Source organism: Triturus cristatus, chromosome 1_2, assembly GCF_964204655.1.
Source record: "Triturus cristatus chromosome 1_2, aTriCri1.1, whole genome shotgun sequence".
Classification (NCBI taxonomy): domain Eukaryota; kingdom Metazoa; phylum Chordata; class Amphibia; order Caudata; family Salamandridae; genus Triturus; species Triturus cristatus.
In genome coordinates, this window is record NC_140580.1 from 840146439 (window position 1) to 840167460 (window position 21022).

Sequence of the window (21022 nt, forward strand, 5' to 3'; positions counted from 1 at the left end):
GCCAGAACGGAATATTAAACTCCTTTTATGGATTCATGAATAAGCTAGATTTAAAAATCAATTGTACAAAGTCCTATACTATGAGCTTGGGCAAACGCTCTAGTAAGACATTTATCTTTAAAACAGGAGGAGATCTAATACCTAGCACCAAGGTGTTCTCTTATTTAGGTGTCTTATTCGACGATAAACTTAAGTGGGATGCCGTGATACACAAAAAAAGGGGGGAGATGGCTCGGGCCAATGCTGCAATCTTTAACTTTGCTTCCAAAATAGGGAAGAAACCAACTGGGGCTATGCTTCAGGTTTATAGAGCAAAGAGTATCGCCATAGCATCTTATGGTAGCGAGTTGTGGGGACGTGGTGCGACCAAACCTATACAGGTCGAGGAAAATAAGTTCCTGAAAAGACTTCTATGTGTTCCGCAGAGTACTCCAAACTTGGTGGCCCATGAAGAACTGGGAGTACCTTACATAGACGACCAGTTAGTGCTGGGCCCCCTGACTCTCTGGCTACAGTGCTGGCTTAACCCGGATATACCCTTGACACAAGGTATACTTAGGGATTGCCTGGCTTTAGAGAACAGGATACGAATCCCTTGGTTAAATCACATCAAAAGGGGATTCGAATTAATCGGTAGGGGTTCTCTATTTTCTAAGCCTGAAACGATCCTCAAAAAGGACATTCTATTGGTTAAAACCCTTTTTTTGAAATTTAGGACGCAAGAAAGGGAAGGGAACGAGCTTAACAAACCCAGTGTCCGGGCATATCTCACCTTAAAAACTACCCCAACTGTTGAGCCTTATTTAATGTCTTCTCTTACAACCCACGAAAATGTTTTACTAACTAGGTTTAGATGTAACACATACCACCTCTTAGTGGCTAGACCCAGAGTGGGTTATTCGGGACAGATGCTACCTGCTTGTGACTGTGACGGCCATTCACCACAAAATTTAGAACACTTCATGTTTTTTTGCAAATTTTATTTAGTTCCAAGGAAAACCTACCTGCTACCTATTTTAAAGAAAATGAACTTTATCCAGGTTAAACCCGCCTTAATGTTTTTACAATTACTGCATACGGATTGTATATATTTTATTGTCCGTTTTTTAAAATCTACACTGAAATCAAGAGCGGATATGGATTGTTAAATTTGTCAAGGGAACTTTATTCTTCTTATTTTTTACAAATCTTTGGCTGTGTATCTTAAACTTGTATGTATGTGACTTTTTATGAATTTACACACTAAATTCGAAATAAAGTATCTTTTGATTTGATTTGATACATTATACTCCTCCCCCAAATCAGTAATGTGGAATTTGAATGCTATTTCTCTGCGCTTTTTAACAAATATCAGAAAACCAAATTGCTGAATTTCTTAGAGATATTCCTCCCCATACTTTTACAGATCATATGAGAGCGCAATTGGATGTCCCCGTCACGGTGGACGAACTTACTGCAGCTCTTGGTAATATTTGTCCGGGCCGAGACCCAGGTTTCTCGATTAATTTCTTAAGCCACACATGAATGCTTTGGGCCCGCATTTCCTGGCGGCGTTAAATGAGGCTTGTGACTGCCATGTGCTGCCCTTGGACTGGCGACATGCAGAGATCATTCTGTTTTTAAAACCCGGATGCCCACCCGTAGTAACCATCACCCCATTTCTCTTATAAATTTTGAGCCCAAACTTCTGGGTAAAGTCCTGGCAGACCACCTACGCACATGCATTCAGGAGTTGATTCATCCTGACCAATCCGGCTTTATGCCACATCGCTCCACCAGACACAAAATACGGCGGTTCCAGAATGCTATGGCAAAGGCTCCGGAGCTGGGTCGCCCTGCGGCGACTTTGCTTGCCGATACTGAAAAAGCATTTGATTCTCTCAGTTGGACATATCTTTACAAATCCTTGAAGCTGTGAATTTTGGCCCACGCTTCCAGGCCTACGTACGATTGCTATATACAGATCTAACCACCTCAGTCAGGGTGGCGGGTCATCAGTCTGCCCCCTTTACGGTTGACCGAGGTACAAGACAAGGTTGCCCTTTGTCACCGTTACTCTTTGCCCTAGCGGTAGAGCCCCTGGCGGCGTGGGTACAGAGCAACCCGGGGATCCGGGGCTTTGAGTGGTCGAGGTCTTGCTCCGACCGCATTGCACTCTATGTCGATGATGTGCTGTTCTTCATGACGGACCCTTGGTTCTCAGGCCCCCGTGTCCTGCAAATTCTCTGAGTATTTTGGAGAAACATCTGGCCTCGATACTAATCCCACCAATTAAGTTCTTTTACCGGTGTGCGGGGACCAGAGACGCAACACTTGGGCAGCACAGTTGTTGCATGCGACTGCAGGCTCCAAATATCTGGACTTTTTTATCACCCCTTGCCCGAAAATCTCATGGGCCCATGACAACACCCCACTCATGGCTTGCCTGCGGGACGAGACGGCGATTTGGTCTCACCTCCCGTTATCATTGTATGGGCAGTTGGCAATTTTTAAAATGGCCTCCCTACCCTGTATTCTATATAGGATCCAGAACTTTCCTTATGATATACCACACACTTGGTTCACGTACATTAACGCCATTCACAATAAATTATTTTGGGATAGAGGGGCGGTCAGGGTAGCATGGCGCACCTGCACGAAGTCCACATACTGCAGCGTCATCGCAGCTGCAGAAGTATATGCTTATTATGCGGCATCCCACTTCCCCGTCATCGAGTGGTGGTACAACTCGCCCTCGGATCCTTGAGAATAGGACAATGGAGCATAAACCCCTCCTCCAGCTCCTATATAACCATGCAAACGTGGATTTCTTTGCCACCTACTGGTAGAGTAGTGATTCGGACTTGGAGATATTTGGTCCGACATATGTGGTGGCAAGGCCGCATGATGAGTATGACACAGCTATGGCACGGTACATATTTGAGCCCTGTTGTGGCGCTGGAAGGGTCCCAGAAGTGGGATCTGCTGGGCATATCTACAGTGGGAGATGTCATGCGGGGCACTTGCCTCAAATCTTTCCAACAGCTGCAGATAGAATTTCAATTGCACAAGACACAGTTTTATAAGTATCTCCAACTGTGAAACACACTCAACCCCCTCCTGCACTCGTTCAAAACTCTGCCTGAATTCCACCCCTCGAAGGGAGATTGCTCACGGGGGACATCGTGGCACATAAAATACGTCAGATAGATCAGATGCTTAACACCCACACTACTCTACATAAGACACAGGCCGCATGGTTAAGAGATTTACCAGACATGACGGATGACGATTGGAAAGAGGCCCTGGCCAGCCCCTGTGGCGCGGCGGTGTCCTCACGGTACCGGCTCATCCAATTTAAATATATACATCGTATATATTACACTCGATCCCGACTATGGCGGATGAGGGCCATTCAGTCCCCAGTGTGTCTCCGCTGCGAGAAGGAGGAGGGGACTTTCATACACACCGTATGGAACTGTAGTGCACTACAGTCATTCTGGCACAGAGTAGTGTTCTGTTTAGATCACGTCCTATCATGGAACCTCCCATTTGACCCAAGACTATTTTTATTGCATAGCACCAACGGGATTGCTAGGAACAAATATAAACAGCACTTATTCTTCCTGGCCCTCACCCTGGCCAAGCAAGAAATAAAACAGCAGTGGAAGGGTATGTCCCCCCAGACAATTGGTGGATGGAAGAAGGCCCTAGATAGTTGTATGGGTGCAGAGATGGAGGTCTTCCAGGGTCGGGGGTGTCCCCAGAAACACAGGAAAATATGGTCTAGATGGGCACTTTATCGAGGAATAGAGTTACAGCCTCTACCACACACAGACCCGTATAGAATGGCTCCCTCATACAATTCCAGTCCCTGAACTGTCCAGACACTATCATATTGTCACTGGTGGTTGTATATATCCTAAATTAATCTATTTTGTGGGGTTTAAAATGCTCTGTGTCATGTTTATGTTGTGTTGTCTGCAGGTCAGGTAGGGGTTTCAGTTTTTCACAAACGCAGGTACCTTGGATTTATCTGATGTTCCACATGCTTATTGCGGGGAATGGCCCATTATGTACCTTGAAAATCTAATAAAATAAGTTCTTTTTTTTTTTTTTTTAAACATTTCTTTCGGAAGGCAAGACACAAGTAAATAGAAATATGAAAAACTAAAATTGTGTTTTAGAATAATGTATTTTTCATCACTTTTCACTGTTAAACACAACAGACGTTAAAATCCAGCTCAGTGGTACTTATTTGATCACCCATGGAAGGATGAATATCTTTTTAAATATACAAAGTTCTGAGCGCAGATAAAACTGACACATTTAGAAAGGGGTTGTCTAAATTAACATGCATCAAAACATATTCATTCCACATGCAGGGAATAAGTGCATGCTTGAAGTGTGTCTGTATGTGAGCACACCATTATGTATTCTTTCTGGTTGATGACCTTCATTCACAAATAGTAGCTAGTGCATTTAATGACTGGGTAGCACCTTTCAGCCTGAATTTTTCCTTACACAAGTAAGGTACACAAAACAATAAAACAAAGCCAGTTTACGGGTCTCAATTTTACAATGAATTTACTATCAGAGCCCTCACACCTCAGTTTGTACTAAAGGGCATCACTGTTACATGGTGACCCTTTATACACTCTAGATCATTAAACAAACTATTACTCCTCTTCTCCATCAGCTGTCAAATTAGTTTACAGTTAGCAATAGAGATCTATTATTTTTAATCTTCAGTCCATACGTATCTGTTCTCTGAAGTCACTGTCTAGTGGCATATTATAAATCTGCATATAAAAGATAGATTGTCAGCTTAAACTTTGGTGGTGCAGCATCTCCATTTAAAGAATACATTTGGAAAAAGGTTGCAAATTATGTGGTGAAAATCTTGACAAAGAATTTAACCAATGAATAAGACCACACGCTTACCTTGTACAGGACTCCGTCTAGAGTTCAAGACAGAGTGATCAGGAGTGGTTTGTGGAAGAACCTCTGCCTCCAGTTCATCTTTCTTTGGAGCTAATGTATCATCACAGGGGGAAGTTCTTAAGTCATCCTCTCTTTCCAAGTTCCTCTCAGCAGTGGCAGTGAAAGGAGGCGACAAAATTGTAGAGCTAGCAGCAATAATGATGGCAGCATTATCGTTCACAGGTGAAGGAACAGGAGAAGGAGAGATGGAAGTAGCAGGCTGTACTGTAGGGCAATGTACATAGCCTGTTTCTAGGGAGGAAAAAACTTCTGGCTTCTCCATTTGGACTGTCGTCAGCGTCTCATTACCTAGAGTCATGTCTAACGTACTGTCCAAAGCAGCAGCATATTCACTAATGCCATTTAGTTCTGAAATTATAGGAGCACTAACAGTCACTGGAATATCACTAGGCACCATCATCACAAATGCTGCCTTGCATACATCTTCCTGAGTGTCTTCAATGTCTAGAGTCTCGCTGCTTTCTACACAAGGAGCTGCAGCAGTGAGTAGTCTTGCCTCCTCCGTCAATGCAGCAAGTTCACAACTGTTGATAGAATCATCAGCTGGAGGTGTGCAGCACATAATGGCGGGTGCTAAAAAAACATTTGCAGCAGCTACGGATTGAGCTTCAGCAGTGGGAGGAACAGAAGGAAGCTCAGTTATTCGGTCTAACACTACAGCTTCTGATGTCTGCCCTCTCTTTTCATTGCTGCGGTCTGGCCGAAAAGCTGGAGGAGACTTTAATACTGGATCTAGTGTTGGCTGTTCTTCTAGGGAAAGAAGAAACAAATATTAAGGTAACATGCATACACAAATATAGCTATGACATTTCAGAAATTAGATATTTCTCCTTTCCTTTCACTGCCTTTCTTACAGGAAAAAAGAAAATTCAAGATATTTAAAAGTGACTAAAGGAAGATTGAGTAAAAGAAAACAGTAGAGGAAAGCTTTGTAATAAACGTATCCGCGGTAAAAAGAAATGTCACCACTGTTTTTAAAAAACTTTGAGAATAGCCCCAATGGGATAGAAGGAAAATGTTACCTACCCAGTAATCATCTGCCTGTAGCATGTAGTGACGTAGATTCACATGTCCTGCATACACCTGCCGTCTAGTGTTGGGTTCTGATGTCCACAACATTTTTCTTTGAAGAAATCTTTCCAGTCACAAGGTTAAAGTAACTCCTATGATTTGTAAAGTGAATGGGTATCGGCTTCATTGTTAGATTGTTTTCCTGCATGCCGAGTGAGGATGGAGATGGAACCAAAAGTAACAGAGGATGACCAAGCAAAGAAAGTAATAGTAGTAAAGTAAGGTAAAACGCCTGCAACAGCTGAAGGCAGTCGGGGAGGAGAGTGGGTGCATGTGAATCTACAGCACCACAGGCCATGAACAGAGGCTTATAGGGTAACACTTTCTGTTCATGACATGTGTAGCTGTACACTAGTTCTGCATAGACTACAAAGCAGTTCTCCCCTAGGCAATGGCCAGCTAGAGAATGTTAGTATATCCAAACAGTAGTGTTTGGTGACCATGTAGGGTGTAGAATATGGTAGCTGCCTTGCCGATTTCAGCTACTGGGATGTTACCCAGAAAGGCCATTGAGGTTGCTTTCTTGCATGTAGAATGCGGCATGGATGGAGCAGGGAGCAGTGCTTTGGCTTGGGCAAATCAGGTCTGAATACACTTGACTAGCCAGCGAGCTATACCTGTATTAGATGTGGGACTGTCGTTTTTGGGTATAGCATTGGTGACAAATAATTTTTGTATTTTACAAAATGACTTTGTCCTATCAATAAGCTACATAAGGGCCCTCTTTAAATTTAATGTGCATGAAGAGGTCTCTGAATCTGGAAGTGGGAGGAACACAAAGTTCAATTGTTTGGTTGAGATGGAAAAAAGAGACCACCTTGGGTAGAAACTTTGGGTTAAGTCTAAAGACTACCCTATTGGCGTGAATCTTGAAAAAATTATCTTTAAGCATGAGCACATGGATCTCACTCACACGCCGGAAGGGAATGATAGCTACTAGAAACACTCCCTTCCAAGACAAACTGGAGAGCGCAAGTGTGAAGGGGCTCAAAAAGGGGTTTAATGAGCCTCGTGAGGACTGCAGTGAGGTTCCAGGACGGGGCTGGGGGCAACCTGAGGGGATAACCTTTTTAAGTCCCTCCATAAATGCCTTAATAATGGGGAGTCTAAATAATGAAGAGGATTCCCTGTTCTGTAGGTAGGCTGTTACTGCAGCCAAATCCAAACAAATGGAATTGTAAGCCAGGCCTGAACATTACATGTGAAAGAGGTAGCCGACTGTCTTGCACTGCTGTTTTGAGTGGATCGATGTGTTGAGGTAAGCAGTAGTAGATGAACCTTTTCCACTTTGCCTAATAGTGGGCTGAGTAGTGGAAAAGTGAGCCTCTGAGGATGGAAATACACTCAGCGGGCATATTAAAGTATCCAAACTCTAGGGGCTCAGGAGCCATATGGTTAGGTTGAGCTGCTTGAGGTACCTGAATCTGCCCGCGTGTTAAGTGAGATGTGGCCGGTTGGGAGGCTTCTTAAGAGGGACTCCAGACAATTCTAGAAGGGTTGTGAACCAGGGTGAGGGATGCCTGCTGTAGCCTCTGGACCATGAATGGAAGATGTGGGAGAGGCAGAAAAGTGTCAGCAAATATCCCTAACCAGTTCATCCATATTCCATTGCCCATAGACTGTGGGTGCTGAAACCTAGAGGCTAAACTTGGGCATTCAGCGTTGTTGGTGGTTGTAAACAGATGTACATCTGGGAGCCACCAATGCTGGAAGTCCAGGAGCACAATTTGGGGGTGGATTTCTCACTTGTTGACGAATCCTGCTGACCAGGTCTGCAAAGTAGTCCAGTTCCAGAAAGTACTGCGCTAATAGATGCACTCTGTGGTGGATCGCCCAATGCCAAATGCTCTGTGCCAATGCCAAGAGTTGGAGAAAGTGTGTGCTCCCTGGTTTCTGAAGGTAGTACATTGCAGTTATGTTGTCTGTTTTGACCAGGACTGTTTTGTGATGTATGTGGCAGAGGAAAAGCTTTGGGAACCAGCTGTACTGTCAGTAATTTCAGATAACTGAGGTGGAAGGTCTGATGAAGGGAAAGCCCTGAACATTGAAATCCTGCAGATGTGCACCCCTCAACCTGTGAAAGAGGCATTCGTGGTGATAGTCACTTGGGGAATGGGGTTTTAGAAAAGTCTGCCCTGCAACACGTTGTTGCAGTTCCACCACAGCAGAGAGCAATGTGTGCTGGCCTAAATCACCACTAGATCCTCTCAGATACCATTTGCTTGTGGCCATTGCCATGTCAGGCACTCTTAAATAGGATGCATGTGTAATCAAGAATGGGGAGTGATGGCGATACAGAAAGCCATCATGCTGAGGAGGCGTATCACTGTTCTGACTGCTAGCTGACGGTTTGGTTGGAAAAGAGGCAGCAGAAGCTGAAAGACTTGGATTCTTGCAGGGCTGGGGTAAGCTCTCCCAATGACTGAATTTAGAGTTGCCCTAGGAAAGAATTAATCTGAGGGGGTGGAAGGTGGGAATTGCTCACGTTGATGGTGAACCCAATATCATGGAGGAGATCTAGGGTGACCTGGATGTGGGTCAAGCACTGCTGTTTGCTTCTGCTCTTAATCAGCTTGTCATCGAGGTACATGAAAACATGGACACTGCGCCTCTGTAGAGGAACAGCTACCACTGCAAGGCATTTAGTAAAGACTCTAGGAGCCGTGGTTACCCCGAAGGGCAGTACTTTGAACTGAAAGTGCTGTCCCCTTACCACGAACCTGAGGTGCACAGGGTGGATGGAGATGTGGGAATAGGCATCCTTTAAGTCTACGAGCTTCTTTTTTTTACCTGTGAATGTTGAGGCAAAGTTGTGCTGACGTGGCTGCCACTTTGTTGTTCTCCTATTCCATCTGCAGATGCGTATGGGAGTGTAAGGTCAGGTCCTCTGCCAAGCACCAGGTCGTTAAGCTGCATCCAAAGTGTCCACTGGATCTTATTTCTTCTTATTGTGGATGTCTTCATGGTCCAGTAAATGCCCAGCAAGAACAGAAAAGGCGAGAGAGAAAAACTCTGGCGGACTCCATTCTTCACTTGGAAGGCTTGTGTGAGTTGTCCTCCATGGACTATCTTGCAGTTCATTCCCTCGTAAGAGTTCCAGGTGAATCTTACAAGTTCATCTGACACACCGTAGAGGCAGAGGATTTCCAAAGGGTCTCTCTGTCCACATGGACAAATGCCTTCTAATAGTATAATAAGTTGATATAGAGGGAGGAGTTCCAAGCCATTAACTGCTCAATGATGATGGCGCAGTGTTGCAATCTGGTCTGTGCAGGGGCTATCTTTGCTGGATTCGCAACTAAATGTTGACTTGTTCCTTCATTCGGTCAAGGTGACTCTGTGGAACACTTTGCCTGGGGTTGATAGAAGAGTTATCCCTCCGTAGTTTTCCCAATTACTTGTGTCACCTTTCTTGGGGATCTTGATAAGATATCCCTCCTTCCAGTCTGATGGCACCTTTTCTTCTTCCCAGATCCCTCCAAACATGAGGTATAGCATGTCTACTGATGTTTTAATGTCAGCCTTCAGTGCCTCTGCAGGAATGTTGTCCGGTCCTGCTGCCTTCCCATTTATCAGAGGTTTGATAGCTTGCCCTATTACTATCTTGGCTGGTCTGCTGCAGTCGACTGGCAAGTCCTTGCCAGCTGGCTATATGTCTAGTGGAGACTGCAGCACGGGCTGGTTCAGCAGTTCTTCAAAAATCTCCAACTATTTTCGTTGTTGGCCTTCGTTACCCATGATTGCCTTCCCAGCTTTGTCTTTAACACGTCTTTCTGGCTTCCTGTTTCTGCCAGAGAGTTTCCTTGTTACGTTGTTGAGTTCTTTGGGTTTCAAAGGCTTGCTGCTTCCTGGGCTTCTGTGGGAAGACCATCGATGAATCTTAGCTTATCTGCTCTTAAGCTTCTCTTTGCTTCTATGTTAGTTTTTGGTGTATATTCCTTGAACTTTTGCTTTTTCTGCTTGTGTTCGGCTGGTGTTGACTGCAGATTTTTTTTTTACCTTTCTTTTTTGGATATAACGGAGAGTCTTGGTGATGATTCATTCTTCAAGCTGGAGTTTCTTGGGGCCCAGTACTTCCTGGCAGGTTGATCTTCTCCCTCTGACTTTCTACTAGGTCTCGGTCTTCCTCTAGTTCCTGCAGGACTTGAAACTTTTTACTGAGAGGGATTGAATATTCACACTGTTTCTGTGCATCTTGGAGGAGGGTGGAGTTATACTGCTGGTGTTGGTTTGTCGGATGCATCTATGCTTTCTTCAGCTTTAGCCTGCCCAAAACAAAGTGATTGTCTGACGTCACGTCCGCTCATCATTCTCATATCCTGTAGGGACCTCTGGAACATCTTGGCAATGCAGATATGGTCGATCTGATTCTCTGTTGAATGGTCTGGTGACACCCTATGTTGCCTTGTGCATTCTTTTGTGTAGAAATACACTATCACCTATCACAGACTGTTCAGGGCAAGGAGATCTGCAAGGCTTTCACCATTCGGGTTCATGTCGCCAAGGTCATAGTTGCCCATGACTTCTCCCTACCCAGTGTTGTCGCTTCCAGTCTTGGCATTGAAGTCCCCCATCAGTATGGTGAGGACTCTTCTTTTTTTTCAACTTTATTTAGCATTTTGGTAGACAAAAAATAACATTGCAGCAGCATCGTAAGTATAGAAGGAGACAAGACAAGAGGATTAAGCCCAGGATTACACATTAGGTGAACAGAAGTCCAACAATGCACCGGGATACTCAACAATTCCTGCCTCCACTCCGATCGTTCATTCAAAAAAAGAAACCCCTAATTATTCACTCATTTTAATGAGAAATATTCCACAACAAAGTACGGTTGGTCCATTTTGAGAATAAGTTGAAGAGGAAGATGTGTCAAGGTGGGTCGCTCTCTGGGGGGAGAGAACCCATATGTCGGAGGCTCTCAGAGTTTTAGACATGGTGAAATGTATTTCCCCATTCTGTTTGGCAGTCTTATGTGTGTAGTAAAAGGATGCCATGTTGCATCGAATTTTACCACAGCCTCAGGATAGCAGTAAGCTGTTCCCAGCAGAAGGAATCTTGGTGAGCCACACCTTGCGGGAAGTCCTGAATGGGCGTAAGGGGAGTGAGAGGGAAAGGATGAGATGGGAACTCTGGTCTTCCTCGAACCTCTTGCTAGTGAGCAAATAGTGTGGAAGTCAGCGGACGAGGTGGAGGATCCAGGCACCAGCTAACATGGGAAGCCATAAGAGGTCATTCAGAGGGGTCGGGGAAAAAGGTCTGTTCGACCTGCACCCAGGATTCATTGTCCGGGTTATGGGTCCAATCTAATGAGGTCCGAAGTTGTGCCCCCAGGATACAAATGGAAATGTCTGGGAACTCCAGGCCACCCTTGGTTGTGGGCCAGTATAGAGTAGCCCCTGCCACTTGTGTTGACTTGCCCCCCTTAAACAAAACTAAGCATTTTCTTGCGTATTAGTGTTTGCATCGTTTAAGGTATGGCAAGGGAAATGGTCAGTAGGACGTAGAGCATGCGAGGCATGAAGTTAATTTTAAGGCAGTTAAGTTGTCCTAGCCAGGAGATCTCTAGTTTACCACATTGGAAGAGTTCCTAGAAAAGGGCGGGAAGCAGGGGAGGTATGTTGCTATCGTATAGAGCCGTAGTACGTGACCGGAGTTAAACCCTAAGATACGTGATAGCTGATGTCGTCCATTGGGAACCCCCTCCAGATGGGTTCACGAAGGCTACCTTGTGAATCGGCCACCCCCATGCCCCAGGAATTTGAAAAATTAAAGCCAGATGCCCTTGCAAACAGGTCTAGTACCCTCATTAATGCCGGAATGGAATACTTCGGTTTGGTGATGAAGTGAAATATGTCATCAACAAGGAGGGCTAGTCTATGGTCTCTGTCGCGATTCACATACCATGGATCTCAGGATTACGCTGGATTTTCGCTACTAAAGGTTATGTAGATCGAGCAAAAATCGAGGGGGACAGTGGATACCCTTGGAGGGTCCCTCTCGTGAGAGTGATATAGGGCAACAAGGACATATTTATCTTTAGCCTGGCTGCTGGCTTCTTGTAGTCAGCCTGTATCTAGGTTTTCATCTTTGGGCCCATGTGCGTTTTAGCTAAGGCGCTCGACAGGTATACCCAGTCCACCATGGCGACAGCCAGGCATGTATGATCATTGATCTGTCTACTGCTGATAAAGCCTGATTATCAAGGTGCTATGATAGTCGGCTAGATATGGTTAAGACGGGCTACAAGAATGGATGTATAAGATTTTACGTCGCAATTCAAAAGCGCAGTCGGGCAATATGAAGGGCCACATGTCGGGAGCTTGTGAGGTTTCAGGAGTAACGTAAGATGGGATTCTAGCATTCTGTCGGTGACTGTGCCCTACGCTAAAAAATAGTTAAACACCTGTGCCGAAGGTTCGGCTAGTAGAGATGTGAAGGTCTTGTAAAAGATAGCCGAGAACCCGTCTGGGCCAGTGACACTTTAGATTGCTGCCTGACCTTGTACAGGCTAATGTCATCCTCTAGCAGACACAGCTCTTCCACTCTACCAAGGGGTGCATAGTCCCTGAGGTAATCGTCTTGGTATCGAGATTTTGGGCTCAATAGAGTGCTGAATAGTCGTCGTTGAAGACAGACACAGTCAGATTTTTCGATGTGAGTCCTCCCCAACCCATTTGGAATTCTTGTGAATGTGGTCGCGCAGGAAGTAAATGCGTATTTTATGGGCTAAGTGTCAATCTGCCTTATTCCCGCGTTCATAGTATGTTTGACCCACATAGAGAAGTTTCTTAGCCGCTTCTTTCATTAGTAGATGCTCCAATTCACCCCTGATGTGCCGAGGATCTCTCAGGGTCCCATGTGTAACACCACTTCCTTATGGCTAGACTCAGCTTGTTGGAGTTGAGTTTCAAGCACCTGTTTGCGAAACATGGCCACCCTTTCAAACGCCGCTGTGTGTGACAGGAATTTCCCCTGATGACTGCTTTCGTTGCCACCATAAGATCGCAGGGGTCACGTCGCCAGAGTTATGTTATCTTATTCATGAACCAGGCCTTTCGGAACAGGGGGTGAGGAGTTCAGGGATCTATGTCTAGACTCACTGGAGCGTGACAGGACAGGACTTTGACTTCAATCATGGTGTCTATTAGGCAAGTAATGACCGTGAAACTAAAAAGTTAAAAAAATGGGAGTACGTCTTGCAGACGTTTGAATAGAATGTGTGGCTACTTTTGGTTAGGTGAAGGTTACGCCAAGCATCAACAAGGGAGAGGTCAAGTAGGCCTTGTGTTAGGGCTTGGGATGGAGAGGAATCTCCCAAGCGAGTATGGAATTGATCGCTTATAGGGTCGAGGGAGATATTGAGATCTCCGCCAAGGAGTATTTTGCCTCATGCTAAAAAGTATACCGTCGGGAAGAGGTTAGCATAGAAGGCCTCTCACTCACCGCTGGGTCCATTTATGGAGAAAATAGTTATAGGAGTGGTGCCCAGGGTTTCCCTAATGCTCACCAGGCTGCCCTCTCTATCTCTATGGGTACTATCCACTTTAAATATAAGGCCCCGACCGGAGAAGTATTGTTTCAACAGGACTGCAAACGCCTAGCATTGTCCCAGGGCAGGTGGATTTCCTGTATGAGGTGCCATTTACTACTGTTGCACAACCAGTTTGTCAACGCCCTGCAGTTGATTGGGGAAGCGGGGTGCCCCACCCGGCCCAGATGAAACAACAGGCCCGACAAGCAACACCAAAGATATGCAAATTACTGTAAATAGATGATTATAGGGCATTAGTCCAGGTGGTGAGGGGCTAGCTCCCAACATAACACGGGCTCCCGCCAATTCACTAATGTACAGTCATGGTTAGTTGGGGTGAATCAAGGTCCATTGAGACAAGCATGCCCCTGCCCGGTGTCCCAGAGTGACTGTAGGCACATGGTCCAAACGTCACCAAGACATATCAGGCTTGACCGTCCTCTTCAGAAGAGGCTTGTCTGTTCTCCTTTCCAGCCAGATGTTTGTTTGCACACCTTTTTAGTAGATGGAGTTGCCTGCAATCGCCAGCCTCCCCATCAGTCTATCAGTGACAGTTTGCTCGAATCGTAGGGAGCCTCAATGTCTAGAAGAGAAGGAATCCCCAGAACCTCTTGTGCCTCTATCGGTTTACGAGTGAAGATCCTCTTTTACTGAAACCTGAAGTGGAGGTGAAGCAGAAAGACCCACAGTAGATCTTGGGGGCCTGGAGATGTTGGGCGACATCTCTGAATTCCTTGCGGCGGGCCAGCATGTGAGTGGAAAGGTCCTGGTACATGGTGGTGACTCCTTGAAACGTTATTGGTTCCTGCTGTCTAGCTGCCTGCATCAACTGTTCTTTTATGTGAAAGAAGTGAAGTCTGGTGAGGGTGTCTGGTGGCAGATTCTTCTGCTACTGGAACATCGAGAACACGGAGTGCCATCGAGGAGCACAGGTTGATCGTCTGGCAGATGTAGTAGATGGTCAAAAGGCCTGAACATATGCTTCAAGTTCTGCCTGCAAGACAGACAAAGCTATACCCCTGACGCGCACATTGTTTTGCCTTGAAAGATTTTCTAGGTCGTCGAGCTTATCTTGAAGCAATTCGCAGCTCGTTTCCAACTTTTCAACCTATGTTGTTCAATCTACATTTTCCTTAGATTCACCGGGCAATGGAGGGAGAGGGGGCTACCATGCGGAGCTTAGGGGAGACTGTTTGTGCCTGGTCTCCTCCCTGGCCATGCCCTCTGATGTCTCTCTTAAGGCATTTCTCCAGGAATGACTAGAGTCTGCTGTAAAGACTTTTCTTCTTCCTCTTCTTTTCTGTCCTTGGTAGGTGCATAGCACTGGATTACATTCATGTTGATCCGCTTTCTTTTTGCGGAAGGTCGCTGTGATGATTCTGGGACCGTTGGCTTCCCACCCATTCAGAGCTCCCAAGGCTGCTTGTGTTAGCATCAGTCATAAAAATTGTAGTAACCATACATCGTTAAAGTACTAGAATAAACAAAATGCCAATAACAATAAAGCATTAGGATAATGACGATGAGACTGAACGAGTCAGACAACCGTCTTGAAGGATCTAGTCGAAGAGGGTAGGGTCTCTGAGAATCATAGATCAATTTGTGTACGTGTTAAGGTAGTTGTTGAACAGTAGAGATTTGATGTCCTGCTTTGAAACAGGGGAAGGAGGGGTTGCAGCAGAGATCTTTGGGGAGCGAATTTCAAATCCTAGGAGCATTTCCTGAGTAAGAGAGCGCCTAAGAGGATTTCTTCTTCAACTTTAGAGGTTTAAGAAGAAGAGAGTTGAAGCTTCATAAAGCCCGGAATCTTCTTTCTTTTGAAAGTTTGATTTCTAGGTATTTGGTTTCTTTTGTATGAAGGGCTTCACAAAGAGAATCTTTGTTATAGTCAGAAGAAATGAACTCCCCCGCCCATGTGTGGGATCCCAGAAGGAGATAATTAGTATATAAATATATACATGTGTATAGAAAGAAGCAAGTAATGCTGGGCAGTTCTAAAGTATAGGTGAAGAGCAGCTCCTATATAGAGCACCCTACAACACCAGCGACGCTCTAAATTGTTTTTCTAGCAAAATATTTAAGCATAAGATTAGCACAGTGCCATCCACGGCAAGCTAGAAAGGGACAACGCCTTTTGTCATTTATACAGCAAAGTCTTTAAGCACAGGATCAGCTAGTAAAATCAAAATGACAAAAGCCTTTTACCAACCCAGGCACAGTATTACATCTTTGGAGTGGTAAAATAACATCCAAGCTAGCCTGAAGTGAATAAAGCAACCCCTTGACAATTGTTTCACTGTCATTACAGCTTTCAGAGAGATTTATCTGTGTCCAGACACAAGGGAGCACCCAGTACAAGTCAAAACAATACACTTTCAGGCTTAAAGTGGCACATAAATTATGCAAAAAAAGGAGAGAACTCTGGGTAGTTCCAAAGCTGAGGTGGAGAGCAGCTCCTATATAGGCAACTACCCAGGGTTCTCTGCTCTTTTGCATAATGTATGTGGCACTCAAAGCCTGAAAGGGTGGGGGTGGGTATGCGTGTGTGTATATATATATATATATATATATATATATATATATATATCATCCAAAGTCTTGTTCACAAGCAGGAGTGCACACAATGACAGGCAGACTCTCACTTTCAGAAGAGCCTTTTATTCTGCAGAAAAGCGGCAAACATGCAAATTCCTAAAATCCTCCCTACGCGTTTCGGAGCCGTTGCTCCTTGCTCACGGGAAACTTGCAGTCAGTAGATACGAAGGCACGTGTCAATTACCCTTTATATTACCCTCCAATGGGTTTCCTGATCCTTGGACTTCTGGGACACGTAGTCCTTTCGTCACAATATGACCCTGTATGGGTTCTGCTGTCCGCAATATTACAGGCACGACTCCCACTGGAGCCTAGCATGTAAATGGCGCCTTTCAATCCACGCATTCCTGTCATCCTGCATCTCGGTTCCGATATCAAAACCACAGTCCACAGTCCATAGTGGTGGTGCTACCCCCTCGACCAGAACGGGCCGAAATATATCATCCAAAGTCTTGTTCACAAGCAGGAGTGCACACAATGACAGGCAGACTCTCACTTTCAGAAGAGCCTTTTATTCTGCAGAAAAGCGGCAAACATGCAAATTCCTAAAATTTTGTGACGAAAGGACTACGTGTCCCAGAAGCCCAAGGATCAGGAAACCCATTGGAGGGTAATATAAAGGGTAATTGACACGTGCCTTCGTATCTACTGACTGCAAGTTTCCCGTGAGCAAGGAGCAACGGCTCCGAAACGCATAGGGAGGATTTTAGGAATTTGCATGTTTGCCGCTTTTCTGCAGAATAAAAGGCTCTTCTGAAAGTGAGAGTCTGCCTGTCATTGTGTGCACTCCTGCTTGTGAACAAGACTTTGGATGATATATATATATATATATATATAAAAATCAATCACTGAAAAAAACCTTAGGTTTCAGGGCTGTTGCAGTTAGCTGGACATTTCACTCATACAAAACCATTGAAATTCCTCCGTTATAGTTAGTTCTGCTAACTATAACTCGCGCACCCGCAATCCACTGCTGATGATGTCACATATTACCTCATTCATGACATGGTCAGTGACATCACTGATGACATCTCAAATGACATCACTGATGACATCATCCAGTGAATGTGGTTTGGTTCGTTATTTAAATGGAATATGCTACTTACCAGTATGCATCTGTTCTTGGCATGTAGAGCTGCAGATCTACACACTTGTGCATAGATCGCCATCTGGTGTTGGGCCCGGATGTTTGCAGTTGTTTTTCCTTTTGGAAAGTCTTTGGAAGTCACGAGGTCGGTGACTCCTTTGGATCGTATTGCGCATGGGCTTCGGCTCCATCCTCAGATTGTTTTTCACCAGCAGGGAAATGATGGAGCGTAGTAATAAACAGTGAAGATGCCCATGTGTGTTGTATCTAAATAAGATAAACTGGAACAGATAAAGGTAGCCGGGGAGGCGGGTGGGCGTGTGTGAATCTGCAGCTCTACATGCCAAGAACAGATGCATACTGGTAAGTAGCATATTCCGTTCGAGGCATATGAGCTGCAGATTACACACTTGTGCATAGATTATATAATAGTACCCACCCTTAGCGGCGACCACCCATATCTGTTGCAGTGGTTTGAAATAATGTTTTGAGTACAGCCTGGCCCACACTAGCTTGTTGCTTAGTTTGCACATCTACACAATAGTGTTTAGTGAAAGTGTGCGGTGTTGACCATGTAGCTGCTCTACAGATATCATCTAATGAGATGTACCCTAAAAATGCCATTGAAGCCCCTATTTTGCGTGTAGAGTGGGCTTTAGGGGGAACGGAAAGCGTTCGTTTTTCTTTGTGGTAGCAAATCTGAATGCATTTGACAATCCACCTAGCTATTCCCGACTTGGAGATGGGGTTGCCCTTGTGCGGTGGAGAGAAAGAGACAAACAGCTGTTTGGTCTTGCGGAAAGGTTGTGTTCTCTGTATGTAGTAGAGTAAGGCTCTTTTGACATCTAGTGTGTGAAGAGCTCTTTCTGCAACGGTTTGTGGTTGCGAGAAGAAAACTGGTGGTTCTACCGCTTGGTTTATGTGAAATGGAGAAATGACTTTAGGAAGGAATTTTGGGTTGATACGGAGAACAACCTTGTTATGGTGCATTTGCAGAAAAGGTTCTTGAATGGTAAGTGCTTGACCCTTCTGAGGGAAGTGATGGCTACAAGAAAAGCGGTTTTCCACGTTAGGAATTGGAGTTCACATTTGTGCATAGGTTCGAAGGGAGGCCCCATTAGTCTGGTGAGAACGATGTTTAGGTTCCACACAGGTGAGGGTGGCAGTCTGGGTGGAATTATCCTTTTAAGGCATTCCATGAAGGCTTTAAGGGCAGGTACTTTAAAAAGTGATAGATGTTGCCTGTTTTGTAGATAAGCTGCTATGGCTGTGAGGTGCAGTCTAATAGACGTATAGGCTAGATTGCATCTTTGCAGGTATAGTAAATAGCCTATGATGTGTTGAATGGACACATGTAGGGGATTGATGGTATTGTTGTGACAGTAGACAACAAAACGTTTCCACTTGGCGGCGTAGCACGCTCTAGTGGTGGGTCGCCTAGCTTCTTTGATGACATTCATACAGTCAGGGGGAAGATTGAGGTAACCGAATTCTAGGATTTCAGGAACCAGATCGCTAGGTTGAGCTGAGCTTGGTCCAGGTTTCTGATCTCTCCATGGTTCTGGGTTAGGAGGTGTGGAGAGAGGTGTAACTTTTGCTGTGGTACTACAGATAATTCCAGCAGTGTGGTGTACCACGGATGTCTGGCCCAAGTTGGAGCTACTAGTATGAGAGTGAGGGAGTGTTGTTGTAGTTTGCGCACCACTAATGGAATGAGTGGGAGAGGCGGAAAAGCGTACGCAAATTTGCCTGACCAGTTCATCCATATCGCATTGCCTTTGGACAATGGGTGTGGATATCTGGCGGCGAAGCTTGGGCATTTCGCGTTTGTGGGTGGTGAAGAGGTCTATCTGTGGATGCCCCCACAGTTGAAAGTACGGGTGAAGAACTTGTGGATGTAGTTCCCACTCGTGGATATGTTGTGTCTGTCTGCTGAGTAGATCGGCCATAGTGTTTTGGACTCCTGGGACATGTTGGGCCAGGAGAAAGATTTTCTGGGGTATGGCCCATCTCCATATAATCTGCGCTAGCTGAGAGAGCTGTGGAGAGTGTGTGCCGCCTTGTTTTTGAATGTAGTACATGGCTGTCATTTTGTCTGTGCGGACTAGGACTGCCTTGCCTGAAATCTGTGTCTGGAAGGATTTCAGGGCTAAGAATATTGCTAGTAACTCCAGATGGTTGATGTGTAGTAACTTTTGTTGAGGTGTCCATCTGCCCTGCATTGTGTGATGTAACAGGTGAGCTCCCCAGCCCGAGAGCGATGCGTCCGTTTTCAGTATTATCTGAGGAACAAGGTCCAGGAATGGTCGCCCTTTGGAAAGGTTTTTGGTGGTCCACCACTGCAGAGAGCGATGGGTACGACCGTCTACCAACACCAGATCTGTTAATTGATCTTGGGCCTGGTTCCATTGGCGCGCTAAGCACTCTTGGAGAGGACGCATCTGGAGTCTTGCGTGAGTTACTATGAATATGCAAGAGGCCATCATCCCGATTAGTTGCATAAACACTCGAGCTGGAAGGGAGTGTTGTGCTATAAATTTTGCGCGTAGAGCCTGAATGCTTGTGATCCTGGCCGGACTGGGGTAGGCTAGCGCTTTCGAGGTGTCTATTGTGGCACCGAGGTATTGTTTTACGTGGGATGGTTGCAGATGGGACTTTGCGTGGTTTACTGTGAAGCCCAATTGGTGAAGTAGTTGGATAGTGGCATGCGTGTGTTGTACACACTGGTTGTATGAGCTGGCTTTTATTAGCCAGTCGTCTAGGTATGGGAAGACATGGATGTGTTGTCTCCTGAGGTGTGCTGCCATGACTGCTAGGCACTTGGTGAATACCCGTGGTGCTGTTGTGACTCCGAATGGGAGTACCTAGAATTGGTAGTGTTGGTTGTCCACTACGAATCTGAGGAACTTCCTGTGAGCGTGTGTACAGGAATGTGCAATTAAGCGTCCTTTAGGTCTAAAGTGGCCAGGAAGTCGTTTAGGGAGAGCAGGGGAAGTACCTGCTGAAGTGTTACCATGTGAAAATGGTCCGAGTGTATGTATGCGTTTAGGGGCCGGAGGTCTAGGATGGGCCGTAGAGTCTCGTCCCTTTTTGGTATAAGAAAATAATGGGGATTAAAAGCCCAGATTTCGTTGGTTGGTAGGAACGTGTTCTATCGCCCCTTTTTGTAGGCGGTAGATTACCTCCTGCTTTAGTAATGCTAGATGTTCCTGTGACATTGGGCGTTGTCTGGGTGGAATGTTTGGGGGGGTAGACATTAGCTCTAGGCAGTAGCCTGACCAAATTATTTGTGTCACCCATTTGTCTGAGGTGATGGTAGCCCAGACATGAAGGAACTTTTGGAGTCTGCCCCGACCGGAGTGGGATGTTCTGGGGGGAGTGGAGGGAAGTCATTGGGCAGGTGTGGGGGCAGAGCGGGCGATGTTTGTTTTGCCTCTGCCTTTATTATTGTTGCCCCTGTAGCGCCTCTTTGGTAACCCCTTGTGAAGGTGGATTGGGTAGGAGCTTTGTATGATGTGGAAGCGGTATCAGAGGAGTAGCCTCTGGATGTGCTCCGAAAGGAGGAACGGCGAAAGGAACGCCTGGGAGGGTGTGATTGTGAGGCTCCCATAGATTTCGCCGCGTCGGTGTCTTTTTTCATTTTTTCTAGGGCCTCATCCACTTTTGGGCCGAACAGATGTTCCTGGTAAAATGGATGGTTCAGGATGGAAGTTTGCACTTCTGGTTTAAATCCTGAGCCAGGCATGGCTGCG

General features: G+C 45.5%; 1 protein-coding gene across 19 annotated transcripts in view; it reads right to left on the reverse strand.

Moving 5' to 3' along the window:
* Positions 1-21022, reverse strand: part of EIF4G3 (eukaryotic translation initiation factor 4 gamma 3) — a 1568346-nt gene that overhangs the window by 769929 nt on the left and 777395 nt on the right. For 18 of the 19 annotated variants that reach the window (XM_085608969.1, XM_085608978.1, XM_085608977.1 and 15 more), the window contains one exon: positions 4924-5733. In XM_085608969.1, the coding sequence (XP_085465095.1) occupies positions 4924-5733 (810 nt within the window). The remainder of the gene's footprint in view (positions 1-4923; positions 5734-21022) is intronic. The other variant, XM_085608965.1, reaches the window with a different exon arrangement.